Genomic DNA, 17,988 nt, shown 5'->3' with positions numbered 1-17,988 from the left:
CACATGACAAGCAGATTTTTTTCCCCATGTTGGAGTTGCTCTTATCCAGAGAACACAGTCAGAGACATTACGCAGAACCATCCCATCTAACTAATCTGAGGTGCAGCAGGCCAAGAGGAAAAAATAGTTTATTGCATTGGTCGTGTCTAATTTAAGAACAAGTCTAGGTTCTCATTCTACTATATCCCAAATATAGCAGCTACACTCGCTGGGATAGAAATATACTGGCAAATGCCCAGTGACCAGTTCAGTCATGATTTGAGTTACAGGATAAAGACTTTGGAAATGCATATATCTTTGTTTTACACAATTATAACTAAGGAATTTTTCAGATATCAGTGTTTCTTTTTCTTGCTATTGGGGTTTTAATTCCCTATCTACATTTGAGTTTTTACCTGTAGTTGATACCACCTTATGGTACTTCTTGGAGAAATTTTCCCTAACATTTGGTGTTGGTAATAATTGTCTTGCCTGTTTTTAATCCTTTATATTAGCCTTCCCCAACCTGGTGCCCTCCAGTTGTTTTGGACTTTAGCTCCCATCAGCCTTACCAATGGTCAGGACTGCTGGGAGTTGTAATCCAAAATATATGGAGGGTACTAGGTTGGGGAAAACTACTTTCCATTTTTATGGTGTATTTCCCTGTTCATATTGGCTGCAGGTCCTCCGATGAACCTGTTAGGTTTTAAGCAGTGACGTTTGTGGGATGGAGGTGGGCTGGCTTTCTTTCAGTAGCTAGAAGCATTGCTCTAAAAAACGTGTGGTGAGGCCCCTATGGACATGGAAAGGCATGTCTTTGTTTCACAATTGAATGATTGCATGACTGCCAGTGTGTGATGCGTTTTCTTTTTTGGTTTCAAATGAATCCTAGATCAGAATGCAGGCTCAAGGCAGTGTAATACAAGGGGGAATGATTGGAAACTTCATAAACATCTATCAAAATGAAGGCACCAGAGGATTGTGGAAGGCAAGTTGTTAAAATAAATTCAGAGATGAGAAATAGATCTTCTGATGCTATTCAGGCAGTGCAGCATAACAGACGTAGCAAATTAGTCGTTATGACTTTCTTTTATATGTATTTAAGCAAAAATTAAGTTTGAGTTTCTTAAGTTTAGTTAATGAGCATAACTGTGGCACTTATCTCGGTTATATGCAAGTAATATTACTTCATTTGGGGATTTATTGGAGACTTTTTCTTTGAAGCTTCCTAATACTACAGATGATTTCCTGTAAAGCTAATTGATCAGGTAGGAAAATTCAGTCTCCCCTCACAGTATTATATGGAATGTGAAATGGAGACTAGAAGAAAGCAGACTGAACCTATGAGACTGGACTGATCCAGTGTTGGCTTTCCCCAGAACCTCAAGACTTAATTAAAAATTAAAAAAGGGAAGGGTCAGGTTCTTGGTTCCACTGAAACTATCAGATCCTGCTTTGCATGCCTTGTTCAAGGTACAATCAAAATTATGTAGATTCTTAGATTCTGTGATTATGAGTGGGCACTTCTTATTTAACTGTATATCCAGGGGCCCACATTTTTTGGCTTGCCTTGATAAAGAGCATCTGCAAAGCAGGAAAGGGTTGTGCGGAGCTTGCACACTTGGTCCTGTTTCTCTGAGATGCTCCATATGCCTTGGCCCACACAGTTGCCAAAGAACCAACAGCCTTCCTTCCGACATTGTGCGATTGCTGGTATGATTCCTATTCATCTCTGCAGCTTCGTTGTTTGCTCATCAGAGGTCGTACTATACTTGCTAAAATGTGGAATCCTGTGTGTAGCAGTGTGTTAACTTTGCTTCCCCCTTGAAGGATGTTTTTAAGGAACTTGGAATTTTTTAGATGGAAATGAACATTCAAAATTTTCCCTCCAACTTATATTTTTTTGTGGATAGGGTAGGATATAACCTGCAAAACTTTCTAAGGTTTTGATTTTTTTCTTGTGCTACTTAATAGTAAGTGGAAGAGAATTGGTCTCCATTTTCTTGGTATAGCTTGATGGCTAGAATAGAGGATTTTATTCTAAAGAATTTCCAGAGGAGTAAATGTGTTAGTCTGTTACAGCAAAAGCAATGTAGGGGTGGATCCAGGATCTGCCTTCTGTTAACAGAAGGACTCCACTTACAGAAAGTGCGTTCACCCAATTTCCAGAGATCCCTGCCCCACAGCTCACCTCATTCAGAGGCGCCCCCCTTCCCTCTGTTTAGAGTATTCAGACTGCTAGAGGGGCTGCCATGGGGAGATGCGGGAGGTGGGGAGGTCCTCTTCCGTCAGCACAGTTGCACACACCTAAATCTGGATAGCCTTAAAGACTAACCAATTTATGATGACGTGTAAGTGTCTGATGAGGTGGACTTTAGTCAGTGAAAGTTTATACCATTTTTTTATTCTTCAAGGTGCCTTAAGACTCTTTGTTGTTTATCCTAAACAATTATGTTATATGATTGATAACATTTCTTAATCCATTAAAAATCCTCAAAAAGTACAAAACAGCATAAATACAGTTTTAATTATTCAGTAAAATGATAAAGGGGAAAGTGTTGCCTTTGATAACATTGCACTTTGTCTTCCAATTTCCCCCCGTTTGACAGGGAGTGTCTCTTACTGCTCAGAGAGCTGCTGTTGTTGTTGGAGTCGAGCTGCCTGTCTATGATCTTACCAAGAAACACATAATTATGTCTGGATTCATGGGAGACACGGTGTATACTCATTTTCTGTAAGTTTTAAAAAATGATGCATGATACCTTTTTTTAGTGGGTACTAAGGAAAGCTTAATGTTGTGGTTGGAAGGAGTTGCCATTCCTAAACACAGAGCAGACTTCCCCAACCTGTTGCCCTGCAGATGTTTTGGACTACAACTCCCAGGTTTCTGGCCCATTGAACCTGCTGGCTGGTGCTGTTGGCAGCTGAAGTCCAAAACATTTGATGGGCACGAGGTTGGGAATGGCTGAGATTGAGGCTTGATTCCAAACAACAATTCTATTATGTTTAAAGTGTAATGCACCCCAGGCTCTATGGTTATGTCTCTGACAAAATGGTTTACAGTCTCTGTAGCATGACATTCTGCGATGTCACAAGCCTGTTTAGCCTTGTCAAAAGAGAAAAACAGAACAGTGCTTTTGGCCCTTTCTTGAAAGCAGAACTAAAATTGCTGCTATTGCAGGACATGTGATGATGTTTGATGATGTTTGGTTAGAATTCCAACACCCTAGTATCACCTACCCTTAGATATCAATATCAGTTTTCACGTTGTTGCTATTCTCTTGTCCGGCCCTGCTTCTCTTATGGAGTGTGCTTGCTGTTTACCTTTCACAAACAGTGTTTAATAGTACAGTGGCCAGGCCTTGACACAAGGCAAAGGTGTGCCCTTGGTGATAAAAGCACACACTTTGGTATTTACAAAAAATACTGTATGAAGCTCAAATTACCTACTTATAACATTGTCTGTCATTTTGAATTTTGGGAATATTTAGGAATGCTTCTTTATCTTAATTTGAGCATCATAGGGTACCTTTGGTATATACCAAGTTTTGTGTTTTAATCACAAAATGGAACCCTCAGTGGTACGAGATATTTTGAGGGTAAAATTGCTTTTATCACAGTTGGCATAGGTCAGTACTTAGGTGTCCAAAGCTCTGTCTGGTCCTATGTGGTTGGATGACTTTCAGTTTGTGGGGCCCATGGTTGTGGACCAGGTGCTTGTTAGAGTTCACCCAACCACATATTTGGTTAACTGCCCTTGCAGCTATTTGTGTCTGGCAAAAGCATGACAGCTGGCTGGGCTAAGGCAGTAGTAAATATCTTTTTAAGAGGCAGAGTGCTCCTAGCCTTAACAGGTAGTCTTAAACACTACTGAAGAAACCTAGATGGGTCTGGACATTCTTAGTCATTATAAGACAGCAGCAAATGTCCCCATTTTAGGCAAGGAACTTGAGCATGTGTTGGTAGACCAGATACAGGTTCTTTTGAATAAGACTGACGTTCTGAATTCATTTCAATCAGGGGTTAGGCCTGTTAGATTTTAATCCCTGTTAGATTTTGGTGGTTTTATAGTTTATGTATGTATTGTTTGGTTTTAGCTCTTTGATTTGTATAGTATTTCATCATGTTGGCTCATGTTCTGTTAATACCACGTTTCCTTGTTTCGGTCCCTGTTGATAAGCAGTGGATAATATTTCTTACTCTGAATAAAAACAGGCTGCAGAAGTCATTTTGTTCAAATTTACCTAGTTTTTTATAGTACATTTATTTAAACCAGAATATCCTGTAGCATAGCATAATATTCTTTACTGGTTTTGATGGGTTCTTAAGGATCTCATCATTGAATACACCTGTATATTCCTAACCAGAAAAAACTCAAGCAGAAATGTTCCATGATCTGTCCTATGACGTATTTTGGGAAAAACAAAACAAAAATATCAAACCATTCACACATAGTCTTAAACTGTACTATATTCCTTGTTCACTGTCAGGGAAAGGATAATTTTGGTAACGGTATTCTGAACTTCTTTTAGAGCAAGTTTTACCTGTGGCCTAGTGGGAGCTCTTGCATCAAATCCAATTGATGTTGTGAGAACACGGATGATGAACCAGACAACCTTACGAAGTGGGACACAGTGTGGCTACAAGAATACTTTCGATTGCTTGTTTCAGGTAAATAGAGCTTCATAGTGATAAGAACAGAGTGTGATATAAGGCAGTCCCATGATAAACAAATGTAATGAGAGGGATGTTTTGTATTGTTGATAAAGGCCTGGTTCAAACCATCATTGAAACCATGGTTTAGATCAGGGTGGGAAACATGAGCCTGGGGGCACATGGGCCCCAAACCTTTTTTGTGTCCCCTGATGCACCAAATTGCCACCAAAATTTCCATTTAAAAGAATTTTTTTTCATTTAAAACAATGCGTGTAGGGAGCAGGCTCCTTCTTTTAATGCAAAATCACACTCCCTGGGACTTCTGGCAGCATATTTGCATTAATACAATGCAATTAATACAGTACGATACCTTGTTTTAAATGGAAATGTGCCTGCTTACTTGCTGCCAAATTGTAGCAATTCAGAAGCAGTGACTTTGGCAGTGGGTGGGTGTGCAGCTCCACGGTGGCTTCCAGGGTGATGGTGGAAATTGGCCCCCATATTCTTGGATGTTGCTCAGTCCTGGTTTAGGTGATTGCAAATTGGAGAGTTTAAGCTTTGGGCGCTCATGATTCCCCCTTCCCTCCCCTCTTTTGTGTACATTAGAAGAAGGGAAGGAAGCTTCTGTTGTCATTTTAGTTCAAACTGCAGTTTCCTCTTAGATATGAACTTGTGGAATTATGGCTCCATTTTAACCATGGTTAGTTGAAACAAACCAGGATCAAGCATTGTTTTAATATCCTGGTTTGTTCACTGACTTTGGCTAGTTCCTTGAGTTCATCATACAAACCAGGGACCTACAGTTCATTCTAAAGTGAAAACAGAAGCTTTCTATCCTCTTACTTGTTCCCATGACCAGTTTTGAGGGGCCCTGCCTCCACTGAATTTGCCATGGTGGCAGAAAAGTGCTGATTTTGTAAGCATACATGCAGATTATTCCCATAGTCTGTGTCAAATATTTTAATGTATAACTGATCCATTCATATACCACTTCTTGAATCAATCCACTTAAATTGGTGTTCATATTCAAGTGGAGCAGACGCTGTCCATCGCAGACATACCCCAATTTAAAATTTTCAAAATCAGAACTTTTGGCACTTGCATGCTGGAATATACTAGGTAGCTGATTTGAATCCAAAATGCTGATTAGTGCTGATCTATGTTACACTAATGAGAGTCCCAAGCTAAATTGTGCCTAGTTTACTTGAAACATAACTGGAAAATGCTCTTTTTAAGCATTTGTTCTGATAGGAGAGTTTGCAAAAGTTGAGAATTGTTGAAGTGCAAGAAAGATGGTACTACAAATAGTTGTGTATTGCATGTTAAAAATATTTACATTTTTCTTGCTGCCAATCAGAGGCAGCGATTACAACATTTTATTGTTTTACAAAACAATAACATCCAACAAAAATAAACATATTCTAAGATGCCATATATGGTAACGAAAAAGCCATCTGCTCCTGGATCATGAGTGTTAAGAGATAAAATGATGGCTGAAGTTGCCTATCTTTGGCATAGGGTAGGGCAATACCTGTTACTTTTCACCATTCCCTGGCAGGTATTTGCAGCACACACTCTTCACTTCTGTATTGTCAAGACAATAAAATATCCCTTCTTTTAAACGTTTAGTCGAGTGATATTTCAGTCTGGTCCATTTTGTTACTGAATGTCTTCAAGCTTCCTACTCTCAATAACCCCTACCATACTGATTAATCTGCTGAGAAAACCCTCTACATTCAGTGGGCTTGTTCATTGCTTTCATGTAGAGTGATAGCCATGGCTGTAGGACCTTTCCATTGGCCTGTGCAAAGCAAGGTACTGTGTAACTTAGAGCATACCTAACATTCCCCTGTGAAGAAGATCAGTAATTTCCAGAGGTCCAACATTTTTGTCTGGGCTTGATAGCTTGCCTTAGTTTCCAGTACCCAGGGAGTCTTGGTGTTCTTGATTCCTGCTCCATAGACACAAAGCACCTTTGTCTGTTTTGAACTCACTTCTTGGGAAGGGCTTTTTTTAGAGTGGTGGTAGGAACACATGAGGTGGTGTGTGTGTGTTTTTGTTCTTTTTAGCAAGTTCTCTCCCATCCTATGATGTGGGTGTTGCACCTCAGCACAAGATACAATCTGGTACTATTTTTGAAGAGGTTTTTCTGGCTCCTTGTGTTACTTTTCCAGCAGTCTTTTAAAAACTTGTTAAATATGTTGAATTGTGAGTATATTGGAGGCATTTATTTCCAGAACTAAATTTTTGGTTGCCAGTGGCAGCCATGATTGTGAACTCCCTAGTAATGGGAGATAATCTGCCTTTCAGTAAACTTGTCCATCACTTTCTTATTAAGGAAACTCTGTTTCCTGAGTTCCTTGAACCCAGTTAAAAAACCACTGGTCTAACAAGAGGAAAAACAATAGTTGCATTTCAGAGAAGCAAGTTCCTGTGTTCCAAAAGTGTCTTTGTTACGAGGACCTAACCAATTCTCCAAACTGGCTGTCTGACAAGAATTTCAGGAAGCCCACTTGGCTTGCCTGACTTCAAAAGAGCTGTGAAGATGTCTCCTGAGAACTGGCTTGATAAATCCTACTTTTCGGAAATCCTTGGTGGCTGTCCTGCTGGGATTGGGTATTTCCTGGCTGCAGTGCTGATAGCCCTTCTGAAAATTAGATGCATAAAGCTCTTGGGAACCTATTTCTGATGGATCCTCTCAGCCCCTCGGGCTTCATGAAGCTGGCAAGCAGCACGACTCTTACTTCTAGGGTGTCTTAGGAGACACACCAACTCTCAGAGCAGCATCTGTAGCCATCAGGCAAATAGAGGGGAAGAGTTAGGGTATCTCCCCTATTTGCGCGTGCCTGGGAAGGTGTGTTTGCAAGTGAAAGGGGGAGATGGAGGGGAGGCCGCCTCATTCCCTCCTCCCACCCTGCATATTTCAGCATCAATATGGTAAGATGTGTTTGTGAGGGTTTGTCTGGAGACAGGTGGGTAGAGAGGGAGATTGCATACATGGATGGGAGGGGCCGTAGCTCAGTGGTAGTGTGCATGCTTTGTATGACGAAGGTCCCAGGATCGATCCCCGGCATTTCCAGGTCATCCTAGGAAAGAATCCAACCAGAAACTCCAAGGAGCTGCTGCTAGTCAGTGTCTACAGTACTGAGCTGGATGGACCAATGCTCTGACTTGGTATAAGGCAGCTTTCTGTGTTCCCATTCCTCCCTCTCTCCTGTTAATTATTGTAGATCCCCCACATGTTTTATAGAATTTTTCAAGAGACTTTCTTATTTTTAACAGACATGGAAGAATGAAGGATTTTTTGCGTTGTATAAGGGATTCTGGCCGAACTGGTTGAGGCTTGGTCCTTGGAATATTATTGTATCCTTTTTTGTAAGCGTTGAAATATATGAACTTAATATGGAATTCTGCTGCAAAAATGAATCTGTAGCACTTTCATTTATGCCAAATGATCTTAAGCCTATATTATATCCTTTTGATGTCCCAGTCTTAAATGCCTCTTACCTTGCTGTGCATTTACAGCAAGGTGTTTACAACTTGAAATAACAGTCACCTAGAGGGGATCTATACTAGTATATGAAACGTTGTTTTTACAGTCATTGAACGTTTTGGTTTTGAACGATTTAAAACGTAGCAGTTTTTAAAATGTTTACTTACTTTTCTCGTTCCGTGGGAATGCATTCCTTTTGGCCACACTAAGAAAAGGCGCGCTCCGCAACCAACGCAAACCGCAGTACACAACCGAGGCGCGCTCCGCAACCAACGCAAACCGCAGTACACAACCGAGGCGTGCTCCGCAACCAACGCAAACCGCAGTACCAACCGTTTCGGTACCATCGGAAGCATTGCAAATGTTGCCTACATCAGACATGGGACTGGATGTTCCATCGGAGGAGGATTACCAATCAAACTCCTCACAAGATACATCACCACCAGATGACCTCGTGGTCACTGCAGACGTGGTGTCCCCTTCAGAGGACTTAGCACACTTTACTGATAAGGTACAAAGAATGGCAAGGTCCCTAGGGGCTCAAATATCCCAACCTATAGAGAAATTTAATGACCCAGTTTACGATGATGTATACTGTGGGTCATCAACCCCAGTGGCTATTCCATATTTGCCTGTGCTGCTGCGCACAGCACAACAATAATGGAAGCTGCCCTCCTCTATGCCACAACGTCGAGGAGGCTAGACAACATATATTTATAAGATGCAGGACTAAATTGTCCCGTTCCTATTTACATACAAATAATGCACCAGTGGACAAAGAATGCCATAGGTTGCACGGCCTAGGGAGAAGAGTATACTCTTCTACAGCTTTATCCCTTCGTGTGCACAATTACCAAGCCACAATGGCAAAAACGTAAGCTCTTTTTATGGGGGAATATTACATCTTTAATTTTTAAAGATTTTTTAATTTTTGTGAACCGCCCAGAGAGCTTCAGCTATTGGGCGGTATAAAAATGTAATAAATAAATAAAAATCTCTCTCCGGATTCTTGCCAGATGACCAAAGGGAACTGGCAGATGTTTTTGTATTGAGGCTATGAGACTTTCTCGACAATAGCTTAATACAGCACGCCACGCTACGGACTGCGCCTCAAAGCCATGGTAGTTTCCATTGCGCTACGAAGGCATGCGTAGCTGAGGTCCGCAGGGCTGTCCCAGCAGGCACGCACCCGCATAGAGGATCTGCCATTCGATGGAAGCCAGATCTAACCACTACTGTTAGAGTCCCCATGGCTGGCCTCCTCGGTAACAATAATAACTAGGTTCTTCAGTACACTGAAGCCTCTCGATATTGAGACTTGCAACAATATAACTAGCTTCTTCAGTGCCTAGCCTGTGACCTCTCGGTACCTAGACTGCTCTCAATACCGAGAAACAATATAACTAGCTTCTTCAGTGCGGAGCCTGAAGCCTCTCGATACCGAGTCTGGCAACAATATAACTAGTTTCTTCGGTACCGAGAATGAATCCCTCAATGCCGAGACCGGCAACAATGTAGCTTCTTCGGTACAGACTGGAGCCCTCGATACCAACAGTGGCAATTACATAACTAGCATCTACAATGCAGACGCTGGAGTTCTCTATGCTGACACTGGCAATGAACATAACTGGCTTTTTTGGTACCAAGGTTGAAATTTTTGGTACTGAAAATGACAATAACATAACAATAACGTTAATAGCTCTTTGGTACAAACGCTGAGACTCTTGATACCAAGAGGGCATCTCGCATGCAGCTTCAATGTCAGAGGGTGAGATGTAATATCTCTCCCCTCCAAACCCAATGGACATCTGTCCACCACATCAGGCAGTGTATACCTTGCAAGCTAACCACCTATTTCAAGGTCCCTATTCCAGAGTCTCTACGCTCTGAGTGCTTTGCTTTCAATGGAGAGCGTTTTATTATCATGATGTCTGATGTCATCGTTCTTGGGGTTCCCCTCCCCTTGGAAGAGGAGGGCATACAATGTTAAATGGGCCACGTCTCCTGAGAATACCATACAAGCATGGATACTGGCTTTAGTACCGTGATGGGGATACGTACAACCGTGATCACTGTCATTGCGACCGATACACAGGGCTCAGCTGTTACAGCCACAATGCGTCAGCACAATTACTTAGCTCTTCCCCATTCCACCCCCATTCCATGGGACATCAGGAGATCAACTTGGGGAAGATGAGTTAGAGCATAAGAATAGACCTGATTCCCTTCAATCCTTTGAGGACCATCAGTCGGTCTCTTCTGCATCACCTACACAGGGCAGAACCTCCTTTGGAGGACTTATACCACTTCCCGGTCCTTGAGGATGACCAGGCTTGGTATTGAGACACATAACTAGGAAAATAAAGTGCAGGATTTTGTATCTCATGCTGTATGTACTGAGAAGCCAACTCCAGTGTCGATATTTTTCCTCCCAGCACTGCTTCTGACAGTTAAAAATTCCTGGAAGGGCCCTTCTTTGATGGCTCTGACATTGGAAAGTGTAGAATCTTTACATAAGGTCCAGTAATGGACATGGTTTTTTTTCTTTATGCACCCGTGTTCCAATTCTATATATTAGTTCAGTTAGCCCCAAGGGGAGTTTTCAGAACATATTCCTCTGCTTTGGGCCCCAGAGTCATACACTATCTAGTTATGATGTCCAGATCCAACTTTCCCTCTTGTCAGCAACTTTACATGACCAGTCACTTCACTGTGAGTTGAGAGCGATGGTGCGCGCTCTTGCGCTTTGCATGCATACCTATGCTTAGCAGGTCTCACTCTGTGAACTAGATTGAGGACCTCCCATCTGATGGTGAAGGATTGTTCAGTCTCATTGCTCATCTCGTTTCCTGCATCAGAACCAGCAAATTACGGATGACACACTGTCTTTCTTAATGCTGCTCCTCAAGAAGGGAGTAGGTTTTGCCCCATACACATAAGTATGCATACTTCCATATAGCCATTCAGAACACTCGCCAGAGGTACCTTGGGGTTATCATAGGTACCGATATGTCCCAGTTTGGGTGCATCTATGGAACTAAGCACAGCCCACCGAATGTTTGCAAAATATATGGCAGTTCATTTGCCTACACAGGGTGAAAGTCTACCTATATTTAGACAACTGGCTTCTAGTAGCATCTTAGAAGAGGATGCTATCGAAGGCAGTGGGAGTAATCCTCAATTTATTGAGCTCTCTGGACCTCATAGTAGAAACCACAATGTTAGACTGTCAATCCTTACCCCCTGATATATGGGACATAATTCTAGCAGCTAAGAAACAAGCGACTAGAAAGTCATATGCTACCAAATGGGAAGCTCACTCCTCCTTTGCACTAAGCAGGAATGAGAAACCCCTTTCAGAGCCTATTTCCACCATCCTCACTTTCCCTTTTTCCTTGTTAAAAGAGGCCTTAAGTTTCCTCACTTAGAGTTTATCTGGCAGCGATTCTGCCTCACATTTATGGATTTAGGGCTGTTCAGTCTTCACTCATCCACTGGTTAAGCGCTTTATGAAAGGGATGAAAGATACAGTTCCACCCCTTCGTTCCTTTGTTCCGCAATGGAGCCTTTCCGTGGTGCGCAAAGCACTGTCTGCCAAGCCTTTCGAACCGTTGGCAAAGACAGATTTGCGTTTACCGACTTTTAAGGTGTTATTCCTTGTTGCCATAACGTCTGCTAGACGTGCATCAGAGTTAGCGGCACTCCGTATGGACTCACCTTATACGGGTTTTCATGCCGACAAAGTGGTCCTTAGACCGGACCCAGCTTTTTTCCAAAGGTTGTTTCTCCTTTCACCTTGGACAGGATTTTACTCTGCCAAGCTTTTTCCTTGCTCCGACAACTCTTCTTGAGTCAACACTACATACGCTGGACAGAACAGTGACTCTCCGGAGATCCCTAAGATTTTTTGTTTGTTATGGGTCAAACAAAAGGGACTCCAAGCGTCTCCGCAGAGAATATCTGCTTGGGTTTTTTCAGACTATTAAATTAGCCTATGAACTTGCTGGCCCCCCGCTGAAGGGGAAAGTGCGTTCTCACTCCACCAGAGGAGGGGCCACTGCTACAGCTTTTGAAAGAGGTATTGCCATACCGGACCTCTGCAAAGCGGATACCTGGTCGACACCTCTGACTTTTGCCAGTCACTACCGTCTGGACATCAGAGCGCGTAGAGACTGTGCTTTTGGGCTTATCGGCAATCCGTTGAATTTTCATCCATCACCTGACACCACCCACATCCGGGTAGTCAGCTTGTTATTCACCCATATGTGTGATGCACAGAGACCATGAAGAAGAAAGACAGGTTGCTTACCTGTAACTGTAGTTCTTCGAGTGGTCATCTGTGCAGTCACACAACCCTCCCACCGTCCCCACTATGGTGTCATTTTTTGATTACCTGGTGGTTCACCTCAGTGAGACTGTTTAGGCGGTTTCAGGAACTGAGGGGATTAGGCGGGAACCCCTGAACATGCTCAGTGGACGGTGGGGGAGGGGTTCCTGCCTAAAAGACTTTCAGCTATAGAAGATTCCCAAAGCGGGGGTTCGCGCAGGCACAGAGCCCATATGTGTGACTGCACAGATGACCACTCGAACTACAGTTACAGGTAAGCAACTTGTCTTTCTTCATTGTGCTCTCTGTGCATAACACATTATGGGCTTTGCGCCTGCATGGAAGCCAGTATCGGGAAACTTTGATAGCTGAGGAAGTATTGTTGACAGGAACCCCGCCCCCACCATCCTACTGTGCATGCTTATCCCCTCTTGGTCTCGCTAATTTATTGATACCAAGAGGATTCTTACGCATCCTACATCCTCGGTTTTGGGACCATCGGCAATCTCAAGGAACTGAGGACCAAGGTGGGACCCCCGAGCATGTGCAGTAGGGTGGTGGGGGCAGGGCTCCTGTCCAAAAATATTTCCTCAACTATCAAAGTTCCCCCAATACTGGTTACGGGTAAGCCACCTGCATTTGTTTGTTCAAAACATTTGGAGGATACCAGGGTTAAGATATGTAACAGTACTTAAACCAAATAAAAATAATACAAAAATATCCCTATTAAAAAAAGTAAAAAAACTAGATCACTGGCAGACAAGAGAACATACTGAATATAAGAAATAACATTAAGACAACAGTGAATTCCAGATTCTCTTCCCAAGATAAAGACTCTACTGAGGTGGTTGTACTTCCCTTCCTTCTTTATGACAGCAAGCTAAAAATCACTCCCTGCCATCTTAATTCCCAGCAGCAAAAGTCAGGGTGGACCTGAAAAGAAGAATTCGAATACACTGGAAAAGGGGTTTTGTTTCTGTATCCAGTTATACTCAAGGCAAGTGAATCCTTGAATGGCAGGCAGAAGTGCAAGTAGGTCTGCCAAAAAGGCAAATACTTAGATTATATGTAATGAAAGTACGTCCTTTCAATGAGGGGATGCGTATTTAAAAATAGTTTCTACACTGCATTTCTCCTTAATGACAAGCACCAGTTCTTTGTGACATATGAACAGCTGAAAAATCTGGAATTCTGATGAACTGTATATTAGAGAACTTCAATCCTTCATTTGGTGAACTCAGTCTTCAAGTGCTCTTATTCCACTGTAGGCAGCAGTATTAACTAAAGAGTCAGTGCAAGAATGTTAAAACTTTAAATGTCTCAAGTGTTGTCTCAAGCATTACTTCAGATTGAAACAAAGTTTGGCACACAGAATAATATTTTTAAATGCTCTTGAATGTCATTACTGATAACTTGATATGCTGACTGGAGGAGACATGTCTGGTTGGAAACAAAGTATGACAATACTTGGTATAGAGCTTCTCTCTGGGTTTGCTCCTTGAAAATGGGCTAAATGTGTAGCAGTCAGTAGCTAGTGTATCACACTTTCAAGAATTTTTGTGTCATACCAAAGAATTATGTATTGGTATGAAACACATTTCACAAAACATCTTTATATTTAGTGTAGGTATTGCACAGGTAATGTATCTATGTGTGTGTTGCGGGGTATTTGGGGGTTGAAAACCTCTCCCCCACCCCCGAAATATGTCATTGCAACTTCATCTTTAATTCATGATTTCAGTCCTTTGTGAAGCTAGTACAACAGTGTCCTAAAACTACACCTACAACACACAATCCAGAATTAAGCACTGGGCCTCGCAGCTAGTCTGATGCATTTTAATTTGGGAATGTCCAACTCTGTGCAACTGTTTCAAAATATATATGCATCATGTGACTATACATTTTGGGAATGTGTGAATCAACTATTTCTAAAAAAAACCCCACCATTGCACTATGGAAGTTCTGACAATCAGATAGGAATTATGAAGAGCCATTTATTCATACAAGCCATCACAATATGTTGTATACAGGTGACGAGTGCCCATGGACAGCCCTGAATTTATCTCATTTTCTCTAGAATGTGTCTAGAAACTCTAGGAACATCTTAAACATGCACTATGTTTAACAACCACTAGGAGAGGAATGTAGTGTCTCTTCCAAAAAAAGTGCCTCATACATGGGGCGATTCCTATCTGCATGGCAATTAGATGTAGAAATTGAATGGCTAGTTGCATGAGTATGTGACCTGCAACAGTCCTATATTCATTCCCACGAATGGTGGTTTCTCAGCAAAAGTAGGGTTTTCATACATTCATTCCTATACAAAAGTGCTTTCCATGTAGGAATGAAATCGTGTATGATATGGCACTGAGATCTTAGGGTTGTTCAGATAAAAATCCACAAGCGCAAGGAACATGGAGCTCTATTGTAGCGGACCCTTTTCACATTCTCCATGGTTAGGAAGTCCTTGAGGTTCTGGTCAAGCAGAAAAAGGTGATAAGAACTAACTTGAGATTTGCGGATCTAGGGCATATGAGCCACAGCAATAAAAATAAATTTATATGGTAATATAAAAAAGAATCACAAAGTTGTCCCTTCTTGGAATAACAACTTCACCTGAGCTGGTTTGCATGCCAGGTCAACTACTAAATCCAGAAGATAATAGTATTTTGTTACACTGTCATTTTAAGTTCAATCTTCGGAGAGTTGCATTGGAGTAGATGACTAAGAAAGTCAATATTTGTACATAGGGAATGGAGGTTTTATGTATCTATGTGGAATTGACGTTGAAATAATTTGTATTGCTTAATTATACATTCCACTTAAAGCAGCGAACAATTTATTAGGTATTTCAGTTTTGTGTTCAGTGTTAAAGATGCACAAACGCACGCGCCACTTTTATTTTTTAATGCTGAAAGGGTCGAAGTGAAGAGGGTTTCTCATGGGACACTTCGTTTGTTACAAAGAAATATGCTCTTTTGTAAAATATTTTTGTACAAATTATGAAACCAAAGTACCTATTTTCTGGAATCCTACTTGAGAACCAGTGAAAAAGTATAGGAATAGATAATTTAGGGTGTAATCCTATGCATGTTTAGACAAAAAAAAGTCCTACAATTTCCAGCATGCCCCAGCCAGCTTGATTGGGCCCTTAGTTTCCCCCTACACACAAAGAACAATGGTTTCTGAACCATCAAATATCAAATCAATATTTGATAAAATATTGATAAAAATATTTGATAAAAATCAACCATCAAATCAATATTTTTCCAGTGATTTCCATTATAGTTTCTTGAGCAAATCTGAAAGAAAAGATTGAAATGTTTAGAATTTACGTAACAAGGTAACGCTATTGTCAATCTCAAAATTTCAACCAAGAGAATCTATCCTGCATTAATTCATACCTAGTTTTCAAGGGCACAAACGCTAACTATGGTGTTACATTCATTAGTGACACTCAGGCTTTTCTATGCCATGATGAAACATTATGTTAAGAAAGGGGGAGCTGCATTGACTGTACTTTTCACAAGAGACAACCTTTTTCTAGCATGTGACTATGAGTGACTGGAACAGTTCTTTCTCTATATCTTTTCTACTTAGCCCTGAAGGTAAGATTTAGCCGTCTGTACTGGAGGGAACTATTAGCCCTCATTCCAATCACACGTGTGAGGGATGGAGTGGGCTTGTGCATGTTAGCCCTGCTTCCAATCTCTCCATCGAAGGAGGTTCAGACCTTCTCACATTTAGCATTGAGCTCTAAGAAGGGCTTCTGTGCATATTCAGCTGAATGTGCTTAGAAGCCTTTGTGTGATGAGGTATCTGCAGAACGCACATAGAAGCCCCATTGTGCTGAATGTGTGAACCTTTGAAGCTCCCTCCTGCAGAGGTGAGGATGTTGGGGGCAGAACGTTGAATTACCTGAAGATGGATTTTATGCCTTCTATATGGAAAGTGTTTTTTTTCCCCTGTGCTTGAGAGAACCTTTCCTGTCTGCTTCAAGTCGCTGATATTGGGCAACATTTAGAAATCAAGGCTCTTTTATTAGCCTGAGAAGTTAAATTGTAATTATAACCAGTGAGTGATCATTGCTATAGGAACTTCCTTCCACAGTTTAGAAGCACTGCTTGATAGCAGTATGAGCAGGTTGCTCAAAAACTTTACACGAAGTTAAATTTAAGAGGCACATGTGCTGCATTGAAACACATTCTTTGCTAATTAAATGACAATTCCTTTTTATTCTGAGGTTGGTCTAATCACTAGCACCTATAAAATATTCTACAAAAATGAAAGCAATCATTCTTATATAAAAATTCTTCAAAATTTGGTTAATATAAGTTTATAAATATACTGTACTATAAATATCCATGTTATGTTTCTCTTGAATGTACATTGCTTGGTTTGTCAGGCTGCTAATAGTTATTTTAGTAATGTTATTTATTTGTGAAGTTTCTGTACCATTCAAAATATATAAGCTTTCATTGTTTTTGTTGTGTTAATACTTTATTTCAACAGTCAAGAATGTCTTCTGGTTGTTTTTTAAGCACATGTAGAAAAATATTGAAGCTGTTCATATTAGACATGTCTGTTAATTTCTTCCCATCAGTGGAAAGAATATATGCACCTGTGACTGCATGAAAGTACCTGACTGTTTTGTGAATATTGTGTGGCAAGTTTGGCTAAAAGGGGTCCCTGAATGAAAAAGAGAATACTTTGTAAGCCTAAAATGTGTGTTTGAGGTGCTACCCAAAAAACACGCGTCTCCTGCCATATTGAATGCTTCCCCCTCCCATGCCCCCCCAGCACCTTGACTCAAGTCTCCATTTTGTCTTAAAACATGAGCCTAGTGCAAGACTGGTCACATAGGGCATACTAGGTTGCAGGCATGTGTATGCCTTCCTCTAACGGTATGTACAAAAGGCATAGTAGGCATGGGGTCTGTGGAATGTGTAAAATGTCCTATTCGTTCCCCAATAAAATTAAGCCCCATGGTTCACCTATTGATTGGCTGTTTACAGCCCCAAAGAAGAAAGGTGTACCATACAGGAAGCACTGGAAAGCCCATCCCGAGAACAATACCTTGAACATGTTAGCCCCTGCTAAGGTTAGGAACCTAGATCCAAATGATGCACCCGGCCTCCTCCTGTACTACGGTATCTTTATGCTCTCAATTTCCATGGAAGGAAAATCAAACCATATCAGTGTCATCTGTACCCTCATTTTTCATATATATATTTGGTGGGAATCTAAAATTGGCTTGAAGAAGGAAATAACTTGGGTAAAGAGTTTGACTCCTGGTCAGCAAGGAACCTTCCATTTCTATTTTTGCCACTACACGGTTGTTGTTTTACCATGTTGCCTAACCCTGCCTAGGTAACTCATAAAGAATATCCCATCTTGACCTGGCACTCCAATCGAAAAGACTAACCCCAGATTTACAGCAGCCTCCTTGAGGAAGAACACCCTCTACCCCCTTTGCCTTGTGATAGATAATATCTATACTTTAACTCCATTTCACTTCATAATTCTGTCTCCT

At 41.3% G+C, this 17,988-nt stretch overlaps 1 protein-coding gene across 3 annotated transcripts in view; it reads left to right on the top strand.

Moving 5' to 3' along the window:
- The window catches only part of SLC25A30 (solute carrier family 25 member 30), a 33,558-nt gene extending 16,337 nt beyond the window's left edge, over positions 1 to 17,221 (top strand). Inside the window, exons 6-10 of one of the 3 annotated variants that reach the window (XM_063125935.1) lie at positions 872 to 967; positions 2,589 to 2,713; positions 4,512 to 4,650; positions 7,918 to 7,998; positions 13,609 to 17,221. In XM_063125935.1, coding sequence (XP_062982005.1) covers positions 872 to 967; positions 2,589 to 2,713; positions 4,512 to 4,650; positions 7,918 to 7,998; positions 13,609 to 13,650 — 483 coding nt within the window. In that variant the 3' untranslated portion in view covers positions 13,651 to 17,221. Of the gene's footprint in view, positions 1 to 871; positions 972 to 2,588; positions 2,714 to 4,511; positions 4,651 to 7,917; positions 7,999 to 13,608 lie in introns of all 3 variants that reach the window. The other 2 variants (XM_063125933.1, XM_063125934.1) reach the window with 2 other exon arrangements.
- Positions 17,222 to 17,988: the final 767 nt, after the last annotated feature.

This window comes from Elgaria multicarinata, chromosome 5, assembly GCF_023053635.1.
Source record: "Elgaria multicarinata webbii isolate HBS135686 ecotype San Diego chromosome 5, rElgMul1.1.pri, whole genome shotgun sequence".
NCBI classification, from domain to species: Eukaryota; Metazoa; Chordata; class Lepidosauria; order Squamata; family Anguidae; genus Elgaria; species Elgaria multicarinata.
The sequence above is the reverse complement of the archived record's forward strand: the minus strand, read 5'-3'. Positions and strand labels throughout refer to the sequence as shown.